General features: G+C 45.5%; 2 protein-coding genes across 3 annotated transcripts in view; one reads left to right on the top strand and one right to left on the bottom strand.

The window, feature by feature from the left end:
* The window catches only part of EXD3 (exonuclease 3'-5' domain containing 3), a 2419489-nt gene that overhangs the window by 1364715 nt on the left and 1027073 nt on the right, over positions 1–27701 (top strand). The gene's annotated exons all lie outside the window — the stretch shown is intronic.
* On the bottom strand, positions 302–27701 carry LOC147710512 (uncharacterized). The gene is made up of 3 exons (XM_086922277.1): positions 27612–27701; positions 2874–3435; positions 302–1830 (listed from the first exon to the last, which is right to left on the bottom strand). The coding sequence occupies exons 1-3, from the start codon at positions 27699–27701 to the stop codon at positions 302–304; spliced, it is 2181 nt and encodes a 726-aa protein (XP_086778403.1).

Here is a 27701-nt window from a genome sequence, read left to right as displayed (position 1 = left end):
TTGGGTATTAGAAATTTTCTCAGCTAGCTTTGCCAGGTAAGGTAGCAAGGATATTGGGCGAAGGTTTTCCAATATGTCCTGACTCATGTTCGGCTTTTTTTTAATCGGTAGCACTACAGCCTGTTTCCATTCCATAGGCAAGCGAGCTGTGGAGAAGGGCCCATATCCTTGAGAAGCCTTGGAGATCTCCTATCTTTTAGAAAGGCTTTAAAAACTCATCTTTTCCCCAGATAGGCTGAGCTACTGTTTCCATTGAGTACGGGTCAAAGCGCCAGGATGCCCTTGGTGGTGACAGGTTGCGCTATATAAGTATGCCACAATACAAGGAGACTTGAAGCAGGTGTCTGAAATGAGGTTCTAGTGCAGGGAAAGCTTCAGCTAGAATTTTAGGAGGCGCAGGGTCTCGAGGAGATCCTGATTTGATGTTCTTGCACATTTTGGCCAATGCTTCAAAGGGAGGGACGTCGAATGAGCCTAGGCACTCTGGAGTGTTTATGAGATTGTCATTTTCAGTAAATTCAGTAGCCGACTTTATATTAGTGGAAAAGCAGGCATAGATGTTAGTGATCTTTCCTGAAAAATACTGGGCAATTTTGTTACAGGTTTCCACAGAATCGTTTTGGGAGGAAGGATTCGCGTCCACTATGGAGATTTCTTTGTATATTTGATACAGTTCCTTAGAGGAGTTTTCTGCTTCCATAATGCGGGTATGGTAGTGAGCTGCCTTAGACAGGCGTATAGTTTTGTTATATTCTCTTTGAGCTATTTTGTACTGGGTTTTAATTTCTGGGCACAATTTTTGGCGCCATGCTCTTTCAAGCTTTTTACAAGCCGTCTTCATGGTTTGAAGTTCTTGACTGAACCAGGGAGCAGCTTTTTTAGTTCTCCTGGCATTGGTCGTGGTGCGAATAGGGGCAGTGATGTCAAGGGCCTTGGTGACGAAGTTGTGTATGTGCTTATATGCTGTCTCGCAATCATCCCCTCTAGGAGGGTCTTCATCCTGGACAAATTTAGTGAAAGATTCTATTGAGAAGTTCTTCCATTTTCTGCGTTTATAACGTAGAGATTGATGCCGATAGTGTTCGGTTCTGTCTAGTTGAATTGTTATGGGGATGATGTAATGATCCGACCAAGGTATGGGTTGAGGAGCTGAGGTATAAACTCCCTTCCAGTTGCCAAAAACGGGGTCTAATAAGTGTCCTAATTGATGTGACGGTTCCTTATTCTTTAATTCGAGCTGTACCGAAAGTAGCTCAGCTTGAATATCAGTCGCGTCAGTATCAAAGGGGTCTTCAAAATGGGCATTGAGATCTCCTAGCACTAATAAGCGAGATTTCCTTAGTGCTAGGTGGGTTATGGCTTCCATAAGGGTGGAAATGAAGTCAAATAGCCTGCCAGGTGGTCGATATATCAGAATGCCCGATATAGAGTGATTGGGACCGGTGTTAATCGTGAAGGAGCCAGCTTCACTATGGTCAACCTGGATGGGAGATAAGGTGCATACTAGAGGGGCTTTCGTAGCGATGGCGATGCCACCACCTCTGCCGTCTTTCCTATCCAGTCTGGAGAGGGCGTATCCAGGGGAAAGGGCCTGAATAATGTCAGGATCTGAGTAGTCATCCAGCCAAGTTTCCGTCAGGAATAAGATGTTAAGGTTCTGGTCCTCAAGTAAGTGGAAGATTTCTATGCAGTGCTTACGTAAGGATCTGCAGTTAAGCAAGGCTGCTTTGATGGTATGACCCGTGTTGGTGGATGGGACATGACTGATTGGAACAAAAGTACATAAGGTGCATTTATTTAACGACAGGGCATGCAAGGAGTGTTTGCAGCCTGCTAGCGTGTCAGGTTGAAGGGCAAGCAATTCCTGTCTGCCATACCTTATAGTGGTTGTAGTAGGGGAGCCAGGGTTTGTGGCCCCGCGCCCCGTCCGGCCGCGGACGGGCGCAGACAGGCTTGACTTTGGCTCGACTTCGGCGCGCTTCCGGCGCGCCCGCTGCACGCGGTCGCTGCCCAAAGCACATTTATAGTGATGAGAGGGGTCGTTAGAGCGCTGACCTGTGCTCCCTGAGCCCGGAAGAGCATGGCTCCTCCTCGCCCACGACTGCAATACATACCTTAAGGAACAAAAGAGAATGGGAAGCGACAAGGGACAATAAGACAGCACACCCAACAGAGGATGACACTACACCTCAGGACACCCAAAAGAGGGCTAAAAGAATAAGCGGAAACACGAAATGCGAATGGAGGATAGGGGAACATCAAACCTGTAAGATAAAGAGAGAAACACACAAGAGATAAGAACGAAAAGAGTATCAACGCACCTGTAAAGAAGATCATGGATTAAACCAACATAAAGACATAATAAAACAATTATAGAAAAGGTCACAAAGAGAGAAGGCAAACATTAACTAATTAAACCAAGAAAAGAATGCAATCAAAATACATTATCAAAGTCAAGAACCAGACGAAGACCTGGGTCCGAAATTTTGGAATGCTTTGCCTGTTGTCTTAAAAACAGAAACAAATCTTCTTCATTTCTGCAAGGGACTTAAAACGTGGCTCTTTCAGTAATGACTGTGTCTTTTCAGCAACGATTCATGGTTGTTATTTTTCCCTCTCTTAATCTGTCACTTGGCGCCAGAAAACCCACTGCGGGTAGCTGCGCGCCTTATAAGTTTAAATAAATAAATAAAAAATAAAAAATGTCTCCATTGATGTTGTAGAATGAGACTGAATACATTGTCGAAGTTCAGCAGAATCTTCAAAAGTAGAAGTCTTGTTGAGAAAAGTGACTTTAAAAGTACATGGGTGAAATAGACCATATCTCGCACCTAAGGATCGAAGAGAGGGACGAAGATCCAAAAATTCCTTACAACATTTAGCGGTCTGTGTAGAAACATCTTGGGAGATAAAGACTTTGGTACCAAGCCAGGAAAGGTTCTTTTTTGTTTTAGCTGCATTGAGGACCAATAAAAGGAAGTCCAAAAACGTAGGCAAAAAAGACGTAAAGTATGTAACAGGGTCTTCCCCTTCAAGGTCCTCAGGAAGACCATAAATACGGAGATTGTTATGACGATTTGTGTATTCCATGTCCTCAGAGGCTCTTTTCAGCTGGGAAACCTCTAATTCCAAGGAGGAGACCGTAGAAGTTAAAGCTTGAACATCATCCATTTGACGCTCCACCGTCGTAATGCGAGAGTCCATAGAAGACCATTTATTGTCTAACATTTGCAGGCGAGTGTTAGTTTCCTCAATGAATGGGCGATGGGCGAGTAACTCATCCCAGAACATCTCTAAAGACACTGGAGAAGCAGCCTTAGGAGGAAAAGGTGGGTCTTGCTTGAGCCTTTTGCCACTGGTGGAAGAAAGTGATCCCTTAGACGACATGTTGAAGGGAATGTCTGAAGATTCAAGGGGGACACAATCCGAAGACAGCTGTGATAAGCAAGAAAATGTATTAAAAGTAGACACTCCCGATGTACGAATGGTAGTAGCACTCTGTATCCCTTTATGCTGGTGCCCCTACCCATGAAGTGATAAGATAGATGTCTGAACGATGGACGCGCCGCACATGAAATGGTGAAGTAGGCAAAGAAGAGTCAATCCACATAAACAAGGCGTTCGTCAAGGAAATTCAACATTCCAGAGAAAAAGGCATCCAAAATTGTGCAGATACATTCAACAGCGCAGAAGTAGAGCGACACTGGAGAGTCATGAGGAGAAAGGTGGCAGAAAAATCCTTAGATTACAAAATGGCGGCCGCCAAAGCCGTAGCACAAAAATCACCACAAAAGGAGCATCATTGAAAAACAAAATTAGTACTTCCCTGAGTTCATAGTAAATGTAAAAGTAGGGATAAATGGTGAAATGGAGCCAGGAAAAACATTTGAAAAATAAGTATTGAGAAGCACCTTCAAAAGTAAGTAGAAGCTGTGGCGACAGAATATCACGGCAAAAGAACTCACAAAATGGTGGCCGCTAATAGGCATCAGAAGTCATATGTACATATCTCTGGGAACGTGAAGAAATAATGGGCACAAAATATAACACTTCAAAGCAGAAGTGTTCCGACGCCCGAATCTGTCATCTGCAGGAGGCAGGAAGCATCGCAGCCGCTTGGAAGCCGGTCGGAAGTCCCGCGACGCACAGAGCCTCAGCACCGGTCGGCCATCTTGGGTCACGGTGCGCGCGCTCTCGCACTCCACTTTTCTTGATGTTCATCCTTCATCTTCAAGAAGGTGAAGACCTCCAGTCTATCTGCACATTCAACTCTGAAGTTAGGGTGTGTTTGTCAAACATATGCTCTTCACAAAACCTATTTCCCGACTTTTCTATGCTGCCTTGCATTCATTTCAGGTAGATTATTTGTGCTGTCTTATTGACGGTTGATGGAGTTCACAACATGGAACCCGGAGAGAGGAGGGCCAAATTGAGAGCTTTGCATTAGAGGGAATGCCTTCTCAGATAAACCATTAAATCACCGAGGGTGGGAGGATTCTGAGTCTTCAGTACTTTTCCTGGGAGTCCCCACTAAAGCTCTAATGAGTGTCCCATTGAAATGCTTTTGTTTTCTTGCCACAGAAGTACGATTGCCGGGTGTACCTATGATTGCAACAGGCTTCTATTTTGGAAAGGAAGATCTACCCTCCTCAGGTAGGAAGTTTAAAATTCTTCATGCTATCCTGGTCCTCATCCCCTATCAAATTCCGTTATTTTTATTTTTGATACAACAAAGAAAGGAAGTGGAATTAACATCATAAGCATCATGAGGAGAAAAAGGAATGTGGGAAGTAGGTTCATTTTATTGGACAAATTCGTTTTTTTACATCTCAAGAGATCCACTTTGAGCGCCTGGAGGGGAGTTTGTTAATGATTAATCACTTCATATGTGGTGAAGTCTGAGCAACCCTGTTTATCTGCATTTAATTAACCCTTTCGCTGCGGCGGCTATTCCGCCTCAGTGCTAAGGGGCGGGGGGGCGCGCGGCGCTCCCATGCTGGTGAAGTAACCGCTCCGTCACGCCCCTCGGGTGAGCTGTGCTTGTGATGGAACGGTTCCGTCACGGCCCCGCCCGCTCAATAGAACGCGCCACGCAGGCAGGGCGAGCGGGCCGTGACGGAACCGTTCCGTCACCAACACAGCCCACCCGAGGGGAGTGACGGAACGGTTCCGTCACCAGCGTGGGAGGGGTCAAATTGATTCCCTTCATAAAGATGCATCACTAATTTCATTGTCCCTTCCAGGTTAAAGTACCTTAATTAATGCAAATAAAAGCGAGGTGGGGACACCCAGGCATTGTTCCACTTGCGAGATTGAATCTATCTGAACAAACACCATTTATATGTAGTCTTGCTTTGATGGAGCCATGCAGGATTTCTACCATATCAGACTTTGTCAGCTCATGGAGCATAAAGGTAAATGTGTTTCACACTGTTTAAGTAAGGCTTTGCTGCCATGTCTAGTGTAGTGTTACTTTTAATACTTCGTTTGGTCTACACTATCTTGTCTGTGAATGCACCTTGACCGATTATGTAGATGATCTAACTAATTCCCTCGAGTGCTTTGAGTAGAGACCCAAAAACTACAGTGTAACATCCAAAGGGGAAGGGGACAAAGGATTACCATGGAAGAGCAGGACAAGCACACAACTGTGCCTTCCTCAGAGTGGTGGCGGAGTTTTGCTCAGTTCCGGCAATACTCCGCCAACCTCTGTGTGGCAGAGTTTTTTCAAGCATGCAGCTCGCCAACGTTAAATTGGCAAGGCAGAATTTTCATCCCCTAGCGCAATTATTGCGAACTATAATGCCTCTTGGTGAGATTTTTCAACATGGGCAGTCACTGTAGTATGCAACTGTTCGCGTTGAGAAAGCTGGCACTTGCATAGAAAATCTACTCCAGCATCGGAGAGAAGCAGCGCCCTCTGGCGCTCCACGTGGTGCAGTTCACGCTAATTTTACAACGTGGATCAAGCTCCCAGCGCTAAAAATCAGCATGAGCAGCGCAACGTGCCGAATTCTGTCTGCTCTCAGAACTCCATGGAATTTTGCAGAGTTTTTATTTAAGTCCACCAGTTCTGCCCACCCCTAGGAAGAAGGTTTCAGGGGGATCCTGGAATAGAGAAAGACCACACTTCCTAACCAAAAGCAAGACCACCACTGCTAAAATCCAGAGGAAGCTGAGAGGCCCAAGCAAAGGTTTTGAATAGTGCTGTCAGTGGATGAACAGAGGCGAACAGTGGGGAGTCCTGCAACTAGCAATGTTGCAAGGTATCCATCTATTAATATCCGTGTTCTAAACGTCATCGAAGTCCCGGCCACTAGACAGAAGTGATGATGGCAGACATTGACATGGAAACTTCCCAAATGCTGCGGTCCTGTAATTCATGGTCAAAACTGGACACTACAATCTGCAGCTCAAGCAAGGTTGTGATAGATAATCAGTGCTTAATTTGTTCTGCTCTTTGCAGGCTGCTTATTTCTGTTGACAGGCACTTATTTTTCCTCATCAGTCTTTGACCCAGAACAAGAGCCAGAAAAAAGGGGAAAGAAGGCGAACTAGAAAGTCAAGAAATGAGTGACCACAGGAGAAAGCAGAGAAGGAATAGAATGTGTCAACACTCTGCAGGCGTGTTGCCGGATATAGGGTTGTGTCACCCAGTGATCTACTGCCACTTAATGCCAGCGTGCAGCCTCTGAGGGCCATAAGATGCTTGGAGCGTCGGGAAATCCATGAGGCCATCTGAGTCGAATAAATCTGCAGTACGTTAGCAATTGGCTTCCTTCCTGGCCATATATGTGACACCAGTGGCTGCTGGGGGGGGGGGGATCTGGATTGCCTACCATGGTAGTCTTAGGGGATAGTGGTGTAGACTGCCCATGTCACAGTTGATTGTGATCCCAGACCCCAATAGTGGCTCGGATCACTGGTGAGACACTAGGCGGCCTGTGAGTGTTTGGAAGCCAAAGTATTTTCCAAATGTGAATTTTTTTTTATTGTATTTAGTTAATTAAAACCTTTACAATGTTGTAACATAAAACACATGATTTAAAAAGAGTACAAAGTCTCAAATGGTTAAAAGAAAAACTTACTAAGAATCCATATATTGGAGTGGTTGTGAGAGGAGAGAGGGGGTTCAGTGGATCAGTTCATTATACTTCACGCATCCGGCTTCAGAGCTTTAGTATCGTGTTTCTCAGTAATTTGCATTAGCTGCAGTGACTTTTGACAGAATCTTGCGGCTCTACAAGCTGTCTGCAATTGTTGGCTGTTCAGTGCTAGCATGACAGCCGAGAGGCATGATCTGATTTTAAAAAAACGGAATGAATGAAGGAGAAAGTAGCTTCTCAGATTTTTCAGAGAGGGGCAGATGCATAGTATGTGCAACAATGATTCTTCCTTTTGTCCACATAATCTGCAGTCAGTGGTCGACCATGTTTGCTTCCATGCTGGTGTATGTTCTTTTAAGGTGGAGGTGCCCAGCCGTAGATTTAGAAGATTCTTTCGGGCGGCCATGGATATATGGTTGACTAAGTAAGGTTGAGGCTCCATTTTCCCATACGTGGCCAACACCGTCCACCCGTGTTTTTTGTTCGCTGTTGCTGCTTAATCTAATAGCCATGATCTTTGCTTTGCGTCTCCGTTGGTCACTTTTTTAAAGGCCGCGAAGGTTTGGTTTGTATTCCATGCCTTTTCCAGATTGAGTTCTGACAGGGCATTCACGCATACTGTGTTTCAGTCATTTTTTGATTTTCTCTGGTGATTCATCTCCGTCCAACACAAACCCATGAGGGTGTCTTCTTAAGCTGCTCTTAGTTTCCAACATGTTTTTAAAATAGCCGCTTGTCTGATTTGGTGCTGATTTGTTAGGCCGAATTCCAAGCGGATCTGCGATTGGGATACGAACCTCGGGATGTGGAAAATATGTTTGAACAGCTCTGACTGTTGCGTGTTCAAGAAGTTTGCATCCTTACACCTGTACAATTCCGACCCGTAAGTTAGAGATGGTAGAAACTTGGCAGCTATTACCTTCAACAGGTGCGAGTTGGAGGGGCAATTTAATTTTGTTTTCAGTAGGTTTAGTGCAAAACGTAATTTGTTTGCCTGAGCCTTTCTGTACAATTGGTGGTCATTCAGAGTCCATCTGGAGTCGACCACTATGCCCAGATATTTGTACGAGGCAGATTGCTCTATGGTGTTGCCTGCAATGTACCATTTGAAGCGTTTCTTCCCTGATCGCGAGGCAAAACAGACGATCTTTGTTTTCTTGAAATTAATTTGCAGGCCCTGTGCGCTGATGTAATCGTGGAGCTTTGTGATGGAGCGTTGGAGGCCCATCGGGGTCTGACTGCACAGTACGATGTCATCTGCGTACTGTATGCTCCTAATTTTATGCTGGGCTAGCTTTAGTGGGTCGCTTTCTATCTCCGCGATGCTCTTGTCCAGGTCCGCTGTTTTCCAAATGTGCATTCCCACAATCGCCTGGTCCACAAAACACCAATGCTTCTCTGTTAAGGTTCGAGACTACTCCACCTTGTAGCGTAATTGTGCTGTTTGATAGTAGCAGTGAAGGTTCAGGATCCCCAATCCACCCTTTTGTAATGGCAAGTAGGCATGGGTCTTAGCCAACGTGTGTTGGTCAGGAGGAGGCTTTTTTTCTGGGCCACTGTAGCCAGGAGTGTAGACTGGATCTGAAGCCCTAGATGAGAGATCCAGTTCTCCGCCCACTGAAAGGGCATGAGGGGTGCCAATTGAGCATTTTCCAGCACTGGGATGGCTATACCAAGGGCTAATGACTTTTGCAGGTTGGTCTTAAATCTGAAGACAACACCGCATGCAGTCAGCTCAGTCACAAAGGCTGTTAAGGAGTGTTTTGGGTCCGTAAGGGTCAAAAGGACATGTCTGTGTAGAGCATGATCTTTTGCTCTCTCCTGGCCATCCATATGCCTGCAAATTTGGGGTTATTCCTTATACCCCCTGCTAAAGGCTCCAAATAGAGAGCTAAAAGTAGGGGAGACGAGGCAACCCTGTCGTGTTCCGCTCGTAATGGAGAATGGGGTGAATTTCACTCCATTTACCTGCACATCAGCTCGAGGAACGTGTTAGCATAACCCGACCCATTTGAATAACTGGGCACCTATGCCTACTCTCTCCAGGACTCTGTGCAGAAAGGACCAGTGCACCCGATCAAAGGCTTTTTCGGCGTCAACGGCTAGTGTCTTAGTATGTCGCACCTTGTCCAACAGCTGGCACCGCTTTGTCTTATCACTGCACCCCCATCTCTGAAACAAACCCAGCCTGATCGAGGTCTACCAGGCTTTCTACAAAGGGGGCTAGTCTGTAGACGAGTACGCTAGTAAAGATTTTTGCATCAACGTTCAGGAGAGAGATTGGGCGGTAGGAAGCACAGCATTTCGGTTCTTTACCGATTTTTCGGCTCACCGTGATTGTGGCTAAACACATAGCGCCAGATGTAGGTCGCCAATTACCGGTCGGTAACGGCCGATTTCGGCCGTTAACGACTGGTAATTGGTTTTTGAGATGTAGGGTCCATTATTTTACAGAATCGGTAAATTTACCGAATCAGTAAATTTACAGATTCTGTAAAATACCGAATCGGTAATTGTACCGATTAAGGAAAATCCCAGATGTAGGGGAATTTGAATTCAGTATTTTACCACCCAATACAATTGGGTGGTAAAATACCGAATTCAGATGTACATGCACATCTGTGCATGTACACCTGTGCCATGTGACACACAGACATACCCTTAGGGCATGTATGTGTGCCACATGGCACACAAGCCTGCAATTGGGGTGCTACAGGTTGTCAAAGTGACACCCCGTTCCCCCTGCCAGTATTCGGTATTTACCGATTTGGTAAATACCGATTCGGTATTTCCCATTGATTCCTATGGCCTTCAAGGCCCATAGGAATCAATAGGAAATACCGATTTGTTATTTACCGAATCTGTAAATACCGAATCTTACAGATTCGGTATTTCTAAAATAAGAATTACCTACATCTGCCCCCTTCCTATTTACCTACTCTTAAATACCGATTCCGTATGATTCGGTATTTAAGAGTCGGTAAATAGGAATTACCTACATCGGGCCCCTAGTCAGGTAACGTGCCCTTGTCACTGAAAGTGTTGAACAAGCGTGCCAATAGGAGGGCCAGTCGCGGGCCAAAAGTTTTATAGAGTTAGGCACTATAGCCATCTGTGCCTGGTGCATTGTTGTACTGAAGCTTCTGGATGGCCATTAAGACCTCTTAGGTGGTGATATCTGCATCCAAGGCAGAAGATTTGGTCACTCCATGTTCAGTGTGAGAAACTTTAGACAAGTATGGCTGCGCATCAGAGTACAGTAGGGGCTCTGCTTTGCAGAGAGATTCATAGAATGCTTGAAAAGAATCTGCTGTATCTGCATTTTGTTGAAGGGAGACGCCATCTGCTCCCAGTATTTCAGGGATTCTCCGCTCTATGTTCCGAGCGCTGAAGCAGTGCGCAAGCAGCCGCCCTGCCTTGTTGCCACCAACATAGTATTGTTGGCGGATGCGAAGAAGTGCGTACTTTACCCATGTCAATTTCCTGGAGTTGTTTCCGGGCGGCTGTTAGCTGGTGGCGAGCTGCAGCTGAGCCCCAACACACGTTTGGCCTCAAGGTCCTTAACCTGCATTTCTAATTGGCGGCGTTTAGTTCGCCTCTCCCTATTATGAACCGTGGCAATTGTGATGAAGTGGCCCCTAATCCCCACTTTAAGTGTCTCCCATAATATGGCCAGAGTGGTCGCAGTTGTGTCGTTAATGTCCAGTAAAGTAGTTAAAGCTGCCTGTGTGTCTGATCGTATTTGGTCATATGTGAGAAGTTTCATGTTGAGGCGCCATGTTGGTGTGAACCGCGCCTTCCCCCGTAATTCAAGACTGTAGCACCCTGCACTAATCCAGACAATCCTTATGGTGATTTTAGTGGTCTTAAACAACTTTAGCAAGCACTCTAAGTGGTATCTGTAGACAGCAACCTTCAGGCTTAGTCTAGAAGAAGTGTAAGGCAGCTTGTTTTACCAGCACTTAATCTTATGTCATGGGTTAAGTATAAAGAAAAAGGACCACACAGTGTAGTTACAAAAAATATATATGGATTAGTACTTTTAAAAATATCTATATATATATATATTGATTATTAACACTCATTAAAACAATACAATATCTCCTACCCGGAGATATATGCACAATAAACACAATACTTTGTCAATAGAATAAGTAAATAGCACAGAATACGCAGTGGTATCCAGGGGGAGATCAAACTATATACTAAAATAGTGGAATGCGAACCACAACTTAAGTCATGAATTGGCCCAGAAGATGTAGAAGAGTCGGGGACCCAAGGAACCATTCAAGGTGAATAATTGGGAACCTCGAGGCTGTGTGGGAACACGAGCTGGTATTCAATAGCAGTCTATGTGTAAGTCGCTGTTGCAATTTTAAAGAAGGGCTCTTCCTAACGGACCCGGAAGAAGCATCGTGGAAGAGAGAAAGCTGGAGAGCCACCATACCTGTGATACCCCAGGAACCAGGATACCTACACCAGGGAAGCCGGGTGCATAGGTACGAAGTGGCTCCGGACACTGACTTAGAACCCAATGGAGGACTTCAGGAAGATGCCACTGGTGCAAAAGGTCTATGCCACACAGGAGTGACCAGGAGGCACGGGAGACGAATGCCCACCAATGTCTGGAAGGCAGGAGAGTTGACTGTGCCCTTGAAGTTACAGCTGTACTGACCAGGCAACACAGACGAAGACCTGGAGCCATAAACGAGCTGTCACAAGTCGGATGTCGAGAGCCAGGGAGTCAGTGGCTGGCAGGGGCACCAACAAGCATTGGCAGCAGCAAACAACGTAATTGGAGAAAAAGGGGCAGTGTCGGGACCAGCACGGTCCAAGTGACTCACTAAAAGTAGGTAAGTCAGGGCAGGCCCTGAGCAAGCAGGGGAGTCCACTGAAGCCAAATAAGACCATCAAGAGGACCCACAGACTGGAGGCACAGGAGTCACAAGAAGACCTTGAGCATCTCACGAAAGGATGAAGGTCCACAGTACAAAGGATGCGCTGCAGACAAGGATCTTGGTTGCCGGAGATGCTTGAGGTTGGACCTTCTTAGAGTCTGAAGATCTCTGGTGAAGAGAGTCAACAAGCCTTTGCAATGGCAAGTCAACGTGGTGCACAGGGGTGATGCTACACTGAGCCGACGAGGGATACTGGCGTCCAACTTGCTAGGAAGACAGTACAGGCCTTGAGGGAGTTGTCGAGCCACCACTGTGTTGCTGAAACATTTGGAGTCTGTAGGAGCTCTTGGACAGCAGACCGGTCACCTGGGTTGCAGTGCCTGCAGATGCAGGGAAGGGACTCCTTCACTTCAAGGGAAATTTCTTCAGGTGCCTTGGATGTCCACAGGTCTTGTGAGGAACCTTTATGGAACACGGGCACAGATGTCGCAGAAAGACTGGCAGGAAGACAAGACTAAGAGCAGCATGAGTCTTCCCAGTTGCAGCCTCGAAGTCCAGAGCGAAGTCCAACAAAGTCTAGAGTGCCCAGACAGTTGAAGATGAAGTGGTTTCAGATCTGAATCTTGTCCCATGACAAATCTAGGGACCCACCCACAGGTAAGTCCTTAAGTACGCTAAGGAAAGAGTTGGAACGATTCAAGGTTCACTCCCAGAGGAGGGGCTGGACAGTGGGAAGGATACTCCCATTTCCTTTGTCCAGTTTAGCGCCAGAGCGGGAGCCAATGGCTCCCTGAACTGGTTTGAACTGGAGTATGCAAGGAGGATACCAAATGTGCCCTTCAAGCAGTCTGAGTGGTGCTGGCAAGAGTCCCCACCCTGACTCAATAAACTAAGTCCTGTCTGGTAGGTGGTCACACCTCCCTGTGACAGGATACCTATTGTCCTGCCTTCGTGTGCTCCAGCTTGGCTGAGCAGCAGGAGGGTAGAATCGTGTCTCTGGTCGGCAGCAGCCATAGTTTGCTGTCTGGGTCTTGAAGACTGGTACAAGGAGCACTGAGGAGCTTTACAGTGCATGGAATCATACCTCCCACACTGTTTACAGTATGGGGGTATGTTTCAAACAGATTTGATACCAAACACGACAGGGTTCGTTACAGCCAGTTTAGAGATGGTCATCGTGTAATGACGCATGGCAACTTTTATATCTCGTAATGGCTGATGCGCTTACAAGCTGGGAGAATGGACTCCGTAGATTGTGAGGTGTCCTGCTCATGAAGGGGCACACTCACACTTCGAACCGAGCACCCTGCCTTTAGGATTGAAAGGGCTGCCTTAGGGTTGACGTATAGGTTTTAAGTGCAGTGACCTCCGCTATAAGGAAGCTTATATCTGTCGTAAGTGGTGCTAGCACCAGCTTCCATAGGCTGCAATGGCAGGCCTGTAGTTACCATTTCAGTTGTTTCTCATGGGTTGCATTATACATGCTGCAGCCAATGGGAGACCCCTGGTGTACCTATGTCCTGGCTACCTCAGTACCATATACTACGGACTTAAAGGGGTACATCAGTAGCCAATCTGGAGTGTACCTAAGTACTCACCATGTCCAATTTAGGGAGGAAGCACAGAGACTGGGGTCCCGATTACCAGGATCCCAGTCAGTCTAGTCAGAAACCATTACAACATCAGGCAAAAGAGTGGGGGTAACCATGCTGAAGGATCCTACCTTCCTACATACCCACTCACCCCATACAAAAGGAGATAAGGCTAACCTTGCCCAGTTTAGTCTTTATTTCCTGTGGCCATATGAGCAAGGTCCTGCACTGGCATTGATATTCCTCCTGTGGCCATATGAGCAAGGTCCTGCACTGGCATTGATACTCCCTATGTTATGGTCTACTGAGAAGTTCCTCCCCTGTAGGGGCTTGGATCCTCTCAAAAGTTTGGGGTGTCTACCTCTCAGCTGTTTGAGCCAAGAGAGGGGCTTGTGGGATGTCTGATTAGAGAAGGTAGGCCCTAACAGGGTTGGTCTCAACTTCCTCAGAACAGAGGCCTTTCTCTCTATGACTGACCTGTACTTATCCCTAGGTGTCAACCTTTGGTTGCTTACAGCTTTTGGTTGATCCTGTTCGGCTGGAACAGTGTAGAGCCAGTGAAGGTTTAGGACCGCTTTTTTTTAATCTCTTAATTTCTTTATTTGCATTTTATAGTTTTCTTGTGAAGTACAGAGTGCTAAGGATAAATCGGTACTTGTCAGTTCTAGCATATGACACTTCTTATTTCCGGTACATCGGTATACACAATTTTTACATAATACTTTGTGGCTGAGAAAAGCGTGACAGTAGCATGGTTTATACTTTTAAGTCTATCATTAAGCTACTGCTTTGAGTTCGCTCTTTATGTGTTCCAAGAGTAGTCAGTTGTTTACTTTACTTGGACAGTTGCAAAGCAGAGACTTTGTTATTCAACTTTTAAAAATAATAATACAACATCATTACCTGTTAGAGTCCCACCCATAACAGTTAACCATCAACCTCACAGTTTGGCCTCACTCCCCATACCACTAAGTCAGTAGGTTATTGTAGGAAGGTAGGATCCTTCTGCATGGTTACCCTCACTTTTCGCCTGGTACTGTGATAGTCTCTGACTAGTCTGACTGGGATCCTGCTAATCAGGACTCCAGTCTCTGTGCTTTCTACCCTAAATTGGTTTGGTAAGTACTTAGTTACATCCCAGATTGGACACTGGTGTCCACTTATCAGTCCCCAGTATATGGTACTAAGGTACCCTGGGCATAAATACACCAGGGGTCCCCCATGGGCTGAAGCATGTATTGTGCCAGCCATAGGAGACCACTCAGTTGGCAACTGCAGGCCCGCCATTGCAGCCTGTGTAAGCTGGTGCTAGCACCACTTAAGAAAGATAGGTTTACCTATATCTAAAGTCACTGCACTTAAAGCCTATAAGTCACCCCTAGAGCAGGTCTTTCAATCCAGAAGGCAGGGTGCTTGGTTCTAAGTGTGAGGGTGACGGTGCTTCAGTATTCCCACAGGCTTCCCATTTGTTTGCTCCATCATCTGTCTCATATTCTTTGTCACCATTTGTCCCCGGCATGCATGGGCATGCCTCTTCCTGTGTTTAGCCCTTCCCCCAGAGCATAGACCAAGTACTTGTCAACATCCACTGCTCCCGGTTTTACAACAATTGTAGGACCTACTTTTTTCTTTCTTTTCTAGTGCTTTTACCTGCTCCTTCTCCTCCCACCTGCTTTCATGTCCAGTCAACAGATCACCTACTCCCTGTCACTGTTTTTACCATTGTTGCTGCTTTTTATTTCCCCACTTACTCCCTTCCTCCACTGCTTGCTCCCTCGCACCTCCTGGTGAGTACCCTGTGCACATATCACACCCTACCCCGTCATTGCTTTCCTCTTCATTGCAGCTTTACGTTTCCCCAACCTCCCCCCCCCCATCTCTGCTTGCTCCCTTGCAGCTCCCAGTATTTGCCCCGTCCACAAAACACCCACTCTCCGATCCTGTTACTGCTTTAAATCCCCATTGTAGTCTGTTTTGTTCTAGTGAGTGAGGATGTTCTGCCTTTTAATGTTCTGGTAGTGTATAGAGAACATGCTGATTGGAACACGTGTGAACAGCTGCCATTAATTGGCATACATGTAGTCTCACTTTATTTTCTGCGCGTGTGGGTACTAGAACCGTGTGTGTTTACACCATATGTGGTCGTTTGACAATGGTGTTTATGGCTCAAAAATCAGACCTCAAGTGATTCAGGTTGGAGTTATCAAAAGACATGTAAGAGCATCTAAAGTACCTGTTTCCTGTGCTGTAACTGCATAGCCACGTTTCCCCAGTGTGAAATGACAACTGTTCATGTCTCACCATGTTGCTTCTCATTTCCTAGGTTGGGACTTCATTTCTTATTTCTCCACTTGGGACACTTTAGTACTTTTTCGGCATTTCCAGGTGAAGTGTTTCCATGTGCCATTGTTGCTTAACTTGAATTATCTTCAAAGGAGCCAGGCTGAGTCTTGATGTTATCAAGGTCTGCCTGCCCCTCAGTGTCCATGACAAAAGAAGTCCTTTTAATGTGGTTGCGGTTGTGATGTATTTCCTCCTGTTCACTGCTGTAAACCAGCCTAAAACTGTGATTATTTCTGGGGTTTGTTTGTGCAGTTTTATATGGTTACACTAAATACTGCGGCGAGAGTCCCCTATTTATCTGCACTTCACGAGACTATTGTTTTAACAATACAAAAGTAAACAAATCTTTTTGACACTCAACTTGGAGTGGTCCACCGCAAAGACCACTAGACATATACAGATACACAAAACCAAGGAGTATCATATATTCATAAATATATTTTCAAAAGGCCCAATGTAGACACAGTTCTTTCTCAAATACATTTTTTTTCTTCAAAGCAGGCTTTGCTTCTTCTTGATAGATTTTTATTTGTTCTTATTTTCTTAGATCCAAAAAACAGTCACTTCCAAGGTTGGTCAAGCATATTATTTTACAGCATACAGCCTACGCGTTTCGTCCTTACAGGGACATCATCAGGGCTTGAAATCAAGTGAGAATATATTATTCATGAGACTCTTCCTTATAAATTAAGAAGTTCGACTGTGTATCAGTTTTATATGGTGCCAACATGACACGAAGGCAGTGGAGTGCTTTACATTAGCACCAGTTACTTTTTTGTGCAGTTTTATAAAGCGCCAACAAACTTCCTATGTGGGAGGGCGGGAACTGTTTTTTCACAAATATTATTTGGAATGGCGCTGCGGAGTATTTGTGCCGTTCTAAAGAGAAACAAGAAAAGATGTGGATTCTGGTATGGAAGCAGCGGTCGAAGTGCATTAAAAAAAAGTATGGAAACTGATGTTGTATGCCATGGAGTGGAGTCGGGTCACTGGGCGTGAAGTCAAAGGTGTGGCTAAAACACAAGATATTCTGTACGTTTTTTTGGTCATTCACCTTCCGGTAACTACATATAAAATAACATGCAGCTTTTTGGAAAAATAGATACAAGTTAAGTTAATCACTATGAAATGGACTATAGTACATTATGAAACCTCTGTTAATGCACTGCAGAGGTCTGTGTGTGTAACGAGAGACCCACAGAATGTAATCTTGGTTGATGCAATGAAGAATAGTGACTTGTGTATTTTTAGTCCTGCGAGGTCCCAGACTGTGACAGAAGGCACTATGTATATGTCATTATTTTAAACTTGCAACACACACAGTATAAGATAGCTAGAAAAATGTGCAAAATGGTTTAAGATGAAAGTTGCTTCCAAAATGTAGATTTTAGTAATACCCAGACTGTAATTAGTGCAATTCTTTTAATATAACTGTCCCTTAAAAGCACACATTTCACAGCTCAGCTGGTAACTCCCTTGCACTAAAACTCAAAAAGAATTAATCTGTGTTCTTAGAAAGCTTCAAGTGATTGATCCAGTTAAAGTCAATACTGACCTCCGGGCACCCTTTGCATTTAGCTTCCAAGCACCCTTTGCATTTACAGACTAACCAGTTATCCACATATACATTTCCTTCAGGCAAGCAGACACCCTGGCAAGCAGGCTTGTTTAGCTGTCTACGCCGCCCTCTGTTTCACAGCACAGGAGACTCCCTGCCTGAAACTTCTGCTAAAGCAATTCCACTATCGGATTTGACTGTCGCTGGACAGTTATCTTTTCACAAAAAGTAAGGGTATGATTTTTCAAAAATTAAAAACGTAAGGGCATTTTATGCTACTCCAATCCTGCCCACTTCTACCTCTACATGGAGGTGACCTGAAGCACAGGTATGTGAACACACACTGTATGGTAAGCCGATACACAACTACTTGCTTGCGGGATCGGAAAATAGTGATGCCGGCAATCAGACAAACAGGAAATCCAGCACATGCAGTAAAACTTTACCAAGTCCTTGCGCTCTCTTCCACACTCACTACAGAGTAAGCTCAGCATGCTTTACACACGGAATGAACACAGGCATGCTGAGCTTACTCACCCCATGGTCTCTCAATGTGACCATGGGGAAAGCACAACGTGGGAGCTGCAGGAGAGGAAGAAGGGAGCACAAGACGGAGGAAGTGGGAGTGCGGAGAAGAAATAGTACGTCAAGCAAAGGGCGAGCAGCGAATGAGCACTAATTAATTTAATCAATCTTTGCTTGGTCCCTGCTCCACTGACATGATCGGAATTGGTTTGTCCAGCACTGGCCAATTACGGAGGCCAGGGGCATAACAAACACCCCTGCAGCCCTCGCGGTGCCGGGGGTTGGGGAGCCTAATCTTCAATATGTGAACTGGGCCCCCCTCAGCTCATCTGTGAGGGGTTTGCTCTAAAGCAGCTACGCAGTCTGCAGCCTGCTCTGAGCTCCCAGTGCTAACCCAGGACTGAAGAGAGAGAAAGTAACACGTTACATTGTTTCTCTTCAGTCAGAGCGAGGCCCAGAAAAAGGGTGGGGGCCCTCAGAGGGATCCTTCCCCACAGAGCACAGCCTCTGAGAAGGAGGCAGCACAGAGCTGACAGGAGCAGGAGAAGGTTAGCAGCTCCAGGAACAGGATCTGCTGGGCCTTATTGGAAGGTAAACAAGCATTTGCGATATATGGTTTTGCAATATATGCATTTGCATATATGCAAATCATATATGGTTTGATTTGGATTGGAATTGTTACTTGTGAAATTGTGTTGTGTGGATTGGATCTGTGTAGTGAAATAATGTGGCATGGTGTGCAGTGTTATTATCTGGATAGTAATTGTGTGGTATTGAGTGTACTGGAATTATGTGGAGTGGGATTTTGTGTCATGGAGTGGGATTTTGTGTCATGGAGTGGGATTGTGTGTCATGGAGTGGGATTGTGTGTTTTGGAGTGAGATTATCTTGAATGGTATTTTGTGTTGTGGAGTGGTATGTAGTGGAGTTTACTTATGTGGTGTGCTGTTAAATATTGTAGCATGATGTGGAATTTTGGGGTGTAGATTTGATCTATGTTGTGTGTTGTGTAATTGTGTTTTGAATTATGTAGTTGTTGAATTATGTGGTGTGGAATGGAAATGTGTAGAATTGAATTTGTGACATGAAAGTGTGCACTGTTGAGTGAAAATTATGTTTAGTGGTATTATGAGGCATGGTGTGAAGTGTAGATTTTGTGGAATGTTGCTACGTGGCATAGACTGGATTTATGTGGAGTGTATTTATGCAATATGGAGTAGAGTATACATATGTGTAGGTAAATTTGTGGTGCTGAGAAGTATTATCTGGAGTGTAATTATGTTGTGTGATGAATTATGTGGGGATGAATTGCGGAATTTTGTGACATGTGGAATTATGTGGCATGGTGTGGTGTATAATTGTAGAACTATGCAGCATGTTGCAGCGGTGTATTTTGTGGAGGGTAATTATGTGTTTTGGAGTAGAGTGTAAATATGTTGTTTGAAGTATAATTATATAGGTTGAAGTGGAATTATGTGTAGTTGAATTGTGTTGTGTGGAGTGTAATTATATGGTTTGGAGTGGTATTAAGTTGTGTGGAATGTTATTATGTGATGTGGGTTTACGTGGTATGGAGTGAAGTGGAAATATGTGTTTTTTTATTTTTAGGATTGTAATTATGTGGTATGGAATGTTGTAGGGTTAAATTATTTATAGTAGAATTGTGTGACATGGAATTATGAGATGTTTAATTGTGCTGTGTGGTAGACTTAGCATAGCTGGCAAGGTTTCAGATTGCGATGTGTGACATTTTCATAATTTCAGTATAATTATGAGTGACGTTTCAACGACTGAGTGACACTTTCTCATGGGCAAAATCAAGCAATGAAGAGGAGGCAAACATAAATATTAGAAATTACGTCCATTTGAGCAACTAGAAACTCTAAGAAAGTCACTGAACTAAAGTGAGCTAACAGCAGGCTACTGAAAACTGAGCAGAGTCAGACTGTGTGAATGTCACCCATTATTACAGTTAAATTATGAAAACGTCATACTTACCAATCTGAAACCTTGGCATCTATGAAGGAATCAGTGTGAAAATGTGCTCTATTTGAGGTGTATTCCTCTGCACCCTTATGGTGACCAGCCTGCCAGGTGTCTTTGCAAATTTACAAGTGAAGAAGTTTAGTGGAGAAGTGTGGCTCACTGGTTAGAGGAGGCTGACCTGGAAGCAGAGGTCAGCCCGGGACCAGGGTTCAATTCCCGGCTCGGCGGGGTCTTGAGTCCTTAAATGTCCATGGACTCGACAATTCTCGCTCTGGTGCCTACTCGATTCACGGGTTCACACTCTGCGACTCTGGGCAATAGCTTGCTTAATCTCCACAACGGCCCCTCGCGGCGGGATGCCTGGCTTTCACCTTGCGGATACCCTGCCGGGGTTATCTCACAGGGGAATACCAGGATGGGTTCCCTAAGCAAGCACTTAGAAACCGCTCGGTGATTTGCGCTATATAAATTCCTGTACATTTACAAGCGCTAAGCAGTTTTCCATCAGCTACATGTTAATGTAACTATACAAAATAAATACATAGGATGTTCTCTGCCTGCACCAGGTTACACTTACTCCAGAAATTTAAAAGTGGCACTTCATTCAAGGTCCAATCAGGCCTCCCATAGTGTCTGGTTACTCTGCGTAGAAATGCTGCAAAGTTGTTTTTAAATGCTAATCTGTGGTCATATTAAACCTTCAAAAGAGCTGCTTTCATCTATGATTAATCAGTCAGTTTCTGGGATGCTAAAATCACAGTAAGACCCAGTGACTTACCCTCTAGTGCCTCCTCAGTGACCTGTCGGAGATAGGGTGCAACCATGTGGTCTAGACTGCCCTGGGCTGAAGTGTTTCGTCCATTTAGCCAGGAGTGTGAGGAGGGGAGATATGAGCCTGAAGCAGTATGTGCAGTGGTGCCTCTGATGCTACCAGACTAGAGTTAGGCCACAGCTCCTTGCGCCACGGTAGGCACCTAGACCTTCGGCGCAATCCGCTTGTCTGCAGAGCAAGGTCTGTAGGTGCATTAATACAACACCTGCTGTATGGGGGTGGCTGAGGCCTCTTCTGTGTGTGTGTAAATTGAGACTCACGGGCCTGTGACCAACAGACAGAGGCCTGAACTTGAGAGGCTGGATGAAGCAATATAGTAGGCTGCTAGAGCTTACCTCTCGATGGACTCTAGTCAAAAGAGGAGCATTGAGGATCGCCGGAGGGCCAATAGGCATTAGATGGCTGCCAGGTGACTGACCACAGTAACAGGTGGAACTACGAGGGATAACTAAAAGCGCTAACCCTCTGAGGAGCAATAATTCATGGCAGTATGGGGAGGGGAGGTTAAGTCCATGCACTCCGAGAGTGTATTGTGTAGGATCAATACATTGTCACCTGGTTACAGTAACGCTTTCAGAAACCATTGTCACTCATTTAGCTATTACTCAATGTAACACCCCTAATCAGTGCCGCTATATATTTATCTTCCATCTGAAGAAATCAACGCTCTGACACAGGTAAGGACTTACCAGTACACCTCGGTCACAGGAGTTACGGGACCTTCACAATTAACGTTTTTGTTTTTCATTCCGGTATGTCTGCTGCTAAAAGTTGATATTACCGCCATGTGAAAGTTTTGAAGAAAACAAGTAGGAATCATCTTGGAAACAGACTCCTGCATGTTATCCCTTTAATACTCACTCATCGTTATTTCCGTTCCCCCAACTACAAAACAGCAATGAAATTGGCCTCTTCAGCACTGTGGTGTCATCATGTTTGAATCTTAGATCCCGGCTCCTCCATGCAGAGCGGACGTTTTTGCACATGGAGACAGAACTTTATGGACATACTACTGAAATACAGCAAAATGTTGTGGGCATAGACAAGGGACATACAATACAGTATTACCACACAGGCAGCTGTACTGCATAACGAAATTTACTGCATCGCGTTTAGGAGACCGGGGAAGTGTAGGAAAGTGGGTTTCTGTTGCAGTAACCCCCCCACTTTTTGCCAGACTACTGATGCACTTTTACTCAGTGTGGCCTGGGCCCCTGCCAATCAGGTTCCCAGGGTCTGTGTTCTTTCCCCAAAACAAACCCAACTGGCATCACGGGCCACAAGTCAACCCCTGGTAAATGGTGCCAGACCAGAAAAGGCCTCTAAGGGCTGCAGCACTTATCATGCCACCCTTAGAGATCATGTATCACTACACTCACACACTGCCTTTGCAGGCTGCATGTTTTGGTGCAGAACAAAGTGAAGTGTCGATATGGCACTTATCCCTGTGTGCCATGCCTGCAACCCACTGCCCAGGCATAGAGTAGTCACCCCTCTAGTTGGGTGCACTATACCAGTGGTGAGGGTACAGGTGCATGAGCCCTGTACCCCTACAGTGCCTAAGTCTATTCTTAGACACTGTAAGTACAGTGCTGCCTTTAACAGTATATAGTGCTGGGAGTTTTTCATTATGAACTCCACAGCACCATAATGGCTACACTGAAAACTGAGAAGTTTGGTATCAAACTTCTCAGCAAATTAACCCCTTGCGTGCGCGCGTCTGCCAACGGCCGTCCAAGCACTACCTCGGTAGTGCTGCGCACGTCCATTGGCTGACGTGGCCCGCCCACTCTTTAGAACTCCCGCACCACAGCGGAATTTGCGCCGCGATAAAGGAGTTAAACCCACACTGATGCCAGTGTGAGATTTAATGAAAAATGCACACAGAGGGCATCTCAGAGATGCCCCCTGAAAACAAACCCACCTCTAGTGTCCCGACTGAGTGGCTGCATAGGTTGCCATCAACAGACATGTTTCTGGACCCCCTGGGTCGAGAGCCTGCTAATGTTAGGGGCCTGAAACAATGCACAACCTGGGACGAGGTGCGAAGCCTCCTCCCCCAGGATGGACACCGTCCACGAAGGGGAAGCTTCAAAGGCATGCCACCGATGTGAGCATCCCCAGACCACTTGCTTCTTTCAGCAACTGGTCCCCACCGGTTCTTCCCCCTCACTTTGGGCGAGAGAACCAGCTGGAAAAACAAGTGAGGAAGAGAGGTGTGCCCACTTCTGCCAACTCCACCCTTCAGGTGGGGAGGCGAGGTGAAGAAGAACTCCGAGTCCCTGCCATCTTGAGGATTGGGGGATCCAACCAGCCAGGGACAGGTTTGTGTCCCCCCTCCCACTGGAGGGTGGCACAATAGGGGGTGTACCCACCCCAGCGAAGGGACGCATTGGTCCCAGCCCTCTACCTACCTGTAATGCCCTAAATCTAGTATTTAGGGGGCACCCTGAACCTTGCTTCCTCAGATCCAGAAACGACAAGAAGAAGGACCGAACAGCCAGCTAACAAGAGGAAGACGCCCACTGACTTGGCACAAGCCCTACAGGCCTGTCTCCCCTCGAACTTGGTCCTGCGAAATCCCGGTGTGTCCTAAAGCCAGCAACCTCAAAAACCCCGGAGGAACTGCATACCTTAACTTCCAAAGACTGCTTATCCCATGAACACCGGATTTGTTCAACTGCAACCTCTGGCAGCAGCCGGAGACCAAGAATCCCGCTCACTCTGCACCCGCCGATCCCGGCCCGAGCTTGAGTGGATAAACACCACAAGGAGGTCACCCCAGCTATCCTAAACCGAGATCCGGTGACCCCTGACCTGCCTGAAGCCTCCAGCCGACGCCTGCCGTGTAAATCCAGAAGAACCCCCTAACCACGACCAGGAGCTGGTAAGAAGATCTGACCCCAAAAGGCACCCCTGCACCCAACGCCCCATGGCTTTTTGTGCCCAAACCGACAGTGCCTAACCAACCCCTAACTTCCCATCTTACCTCTCGATGTGGTGGTCACACTCAGAAGTCCTTGGTCTCCCTGCCTGAAGTGCTTTTGCAAACCGGAGGTTCTTCATTGAAAATAACAGGGCTCTCAACGTCAAAACAGCACTCTGCACACGGCCACCTCAGTGCCTCTGAGGGTGCACCTTTTGTGCTACTTTGTTTCCCCATTTGCCCTGACCTAAACCCTAAGAGCTTTGCTCCAACAACCCAGTGGCCTGCTTGCCAGCAGCCACCAACCGGAGGTCCCCTATCCCCCATTGGGTAACAGTGGGCCTCAACACTCTGCACCCGGCCACCATATTGCAGCTGAGGGTGTAACGAGTGCATCACTGACCCTGGGGGATCCCTGAGTCTAACCCCAACACCCGAACTCCCACAGTCGATAACTTACCTGTGAACTGATAACCTGTTTTTCCTCCATAGGATAACATTGACAATTTTCTTCTAAAAAGTTTCTAAGTGGGGTGTTTCGAAATCCTAATATATTCTTTAAAAATCGCACGAATAACCAAACCTTATTTACTTACCTGTTTGCAGGAAATGTCCCAGTGCGGAATCTAGGTATCCAACACTGAGTTAGAAAAGTAACGTAAAAAGTAACTTAACTGTAATTTACTGAAAAAGCCTATTCATTTCAATGTACTGTATTTGCTAAGTATTGCAACCTACTGCATCCCCTGTAAATAAAAAAAGTACAATTCCTATTGCATTTTCAAATTGTTCTACAATCAGCAACTTATTACTGTAAAGTATTTAATGCTTACCTGTGCCAGGTTTGCTTGGTTCTAAAAATAAAATAACAGTATATATTTAAACAAAACAATTGGCCTAGAGTTCAGTTCTTGAGTGTGTAAATTCATTTGCTGACTGAGTGTGTACATCAAATGTTTAACACGGTCCTCTGATACTGCCTTACTGCTCGACCACTGTACCACAAATAGAGAGTAAGGTTCTATCTAACTTTAACCTCTGCCTACCTCTGGGCTCACCTGGACTCTATACCTCATTTTGGTGTAGTATATATAGAGCCAGTTTCCTACAGGAAACACCAGAAAACAGACGTTGGCACATGGAAATAATACTACACCAGCATTGATTAGCAGCACTGGTACCCGAGGAAGCGTGATGCCTGTTATGCGTGATTTTGCATTTCTGTGCGGTGATGCGGATCACCACTTTTAAATGCATTAGTTCAACGCCAGATGCGTGGTACTTGGCAGGGCTGAATTAGGTGGCGTGGATTTGGACAAGCTGTGCACGCTAAGGCTTTTATGTCATGGGGTATAAAGTGGACGTTTGCCCATTTTTCTTTTTAAAAATAATATGGGCTGTTTCTTTACCTTCCGGTAGATTTATGAACAATTTGTTAGGCTAAATTGTATTGTTGCATTGTGTGCGCATGCAGGGAAGCACAAGTGTCTGGCAGACATGCAAAAAATCATCCTACATCTTAGTATCAACTTCCACACTTCTAGGCAGTAATTCCAATCCTAGAATGAGTTACCAGTTTGCTTTAAAACTGCAGTTAGTAAAACAAGTAAGTGCTTTGTGAGCCTGTATAAGTGCAAAGGTTTTAAAGGAACTTGTTTTCGTGCAAGGTATTGCTTTTCCCAGTTCACAGAAGGGATAAAAAAACATCTCCAGATAATAGGGTTGACAGGAAGGTGCGATAGCAGAATATTGATACGTGTGGATCTGTTGAGGACTGCGGGCAGCAAGTGCTTGATACGCTATTTGCATAAGAAAATACTATATATTTTTTTTATTATCCTCTATTAGTAGTTAGTAATGAAGGGGGTTCACCGACAGCATTCAGTTAGTCTTACGGACACAAAGAATGCTGTGGTCTGTGATAAATGCCACCCAGAAGTCATAGGTATATGTATCAGGAGCTGCCATTGAATTAAGTGAAAATGCGCTTTTGATGTTGCCGGTATTGCTGGCTACTGTGCGGTTGCAGACTTGGCTGGGCTGACAGTGAGTGGGGAAATCCTACGTTGTCACTATAGGTTTAATTACATGAATCACGCATTCTCTCTGGTGTTTGTCCTTGTGGTACTTGCTTAGTGGTGCTACACATGGAATCAGGTTTGCCTTTGACAGGAGGTATGGTTTAGTGGGGTACATAGTGTAAATTAATGTTGGTGTGAGGAAACAAAAACTCGAACCCTTTGTACATTTAATATTATTGTGTGCATCATGCAGAGGATGAAAAGTAACAGGAATGGCTTTGATGCCGTAGAGGCTAGCAGGAAGCTGTTTTGGGGTGGTCAGTTGAAGAGATTGTTTAACATGTTTAAAACGACTGCATTGGCATTGGGGAGGGCAGCAGCGTAAAGGCTCTGTCTTTACTGGTAGACAGTGGTTAGATGGGGAACGGCCATCAGTCTTTCTGTCAGTGGTGGACAGGGGAGCAGTGGGCGGCGGTCACGGGTTCGCAGTGACATACGAGGGGTAGTTTTAAAGGTGGGCCAAAAAGCATAACTGCGGGTTACGTAGGGGTGAGAGTAGATTTAATGGATGTGTTAATAGCAGGCACGAAGGTAGTGGTCTGTGTTTGGAGGTGGTTAACTGAGCGGGCTTCGCTTGAAGGTGGGTCATCAAGTTGGAGGATGTGTTTGGTGGGCTGGCTGTTATGTAACTTTGCCGGAGGGTGCAGCGGCAGTATTTACTGATATATGTAAATCGCCCGATGAAAGGGCGGATGTGACCCTGCAGTATGGTGGGTCGCTGGCCTGAGAGCTCTTGACTGACACAGAGAATGGCGGCCCCCTCCATGTACTTTGCAGGGGGGGGGGCCCTCAAGTTTCGTTACGCCACTGACGGAGGCTGCAGAGTAGAGGATTACTAGAACCAACAAATGGTAAGCAATGAGCAGGCTCCAAGCCCGATTTGTGAACAATAGTGTCTCTTAAACAAGACGCATGTGCTAGTGCATCCTCTTGCAGGCTAGACCCTAAAAACCAGTAGGAATTAGAGCTGAGCAAAACAAACACACAGATAAATACACTTAAAACATAATGGTCATCGCTAACAATCATCCCACTCATAAACAGAAGACATTAGAGCACATATGCAACATAAAAAAAGAGTGACGTTTGGCGGACAGGATTCACAATTCTACGGACTGAAGCACTAGAGAAAGTGAGAACACATTCACTTTCAAACATGGCATTGATATGTATTCAAGTTACAGCCCCTCACCTAGATTCCTCGAAAACAAACAATTCCATTCCCCACTAATCACATCTAATCAAAAATAAAAGGTTCCAACCATGGTATAAAGACATCTGAAGACGGGTAATCTCTCTCCAAAACATGCAATTCAGAACGAGTTTCAAACTAAATATATTGAGTTTGAATGATGCATGAAATCGGCGTGAGCTATCCAGTGAGCTTTCATATTAATGGCATTGAGCCCCTCTGTGCGTAGTTATTGTTACCAGAGCCTAAGAGTCCTTGTCCAACATCCCCCCCCAAAAAACTTTTACCACCCCTCTAGTGTTTCTGACCCTCCCTCCACCCCACTGGACACCCTTCCTGTCTCCATCAGCCCTGTTTTCAGTGGAGGGGTGTTAGACCTTAATACCACCATAGCACCTGGAAGTCTACACCTTCTATGATCTTCCTTTTTCCCCACTGTCGCTCCCTCACCCCGGGTTTCCTGGGAGGAAGAAAGGATCTATTGCTTCAGTCAACAATCCGGTGACTTTAACAGTATCTGAGGAAGTAAAGGTATGGCTGTTATCACCAAAAAGTTCTTATTATTTACTTACCTGTTTGTATTTTAGGACCAGGTACTCGTGCTGTAATATGTTTGCTGTCATAAAATGACTTAGGCCCTTTACAGGAACGCTTACCATCAT

Source organism: Lissotriton vulgaris, chromosome 5 (genome assembly GCF_964263255.1).
Source record: "Lissotriton vulgaris chromosome 5, aLisVul1.2, whole genome shotgun sequence".
Classification (NCBI taxonomy): Eukaryota; Metazoa; Chordata; class Amphibia; order Caudata; family Salamandridae; genus Lissotriton; species Lissotriton vulgaris.
This window is presented reverse-complemented; position numbering and strand designations above follow the sequence as displayed.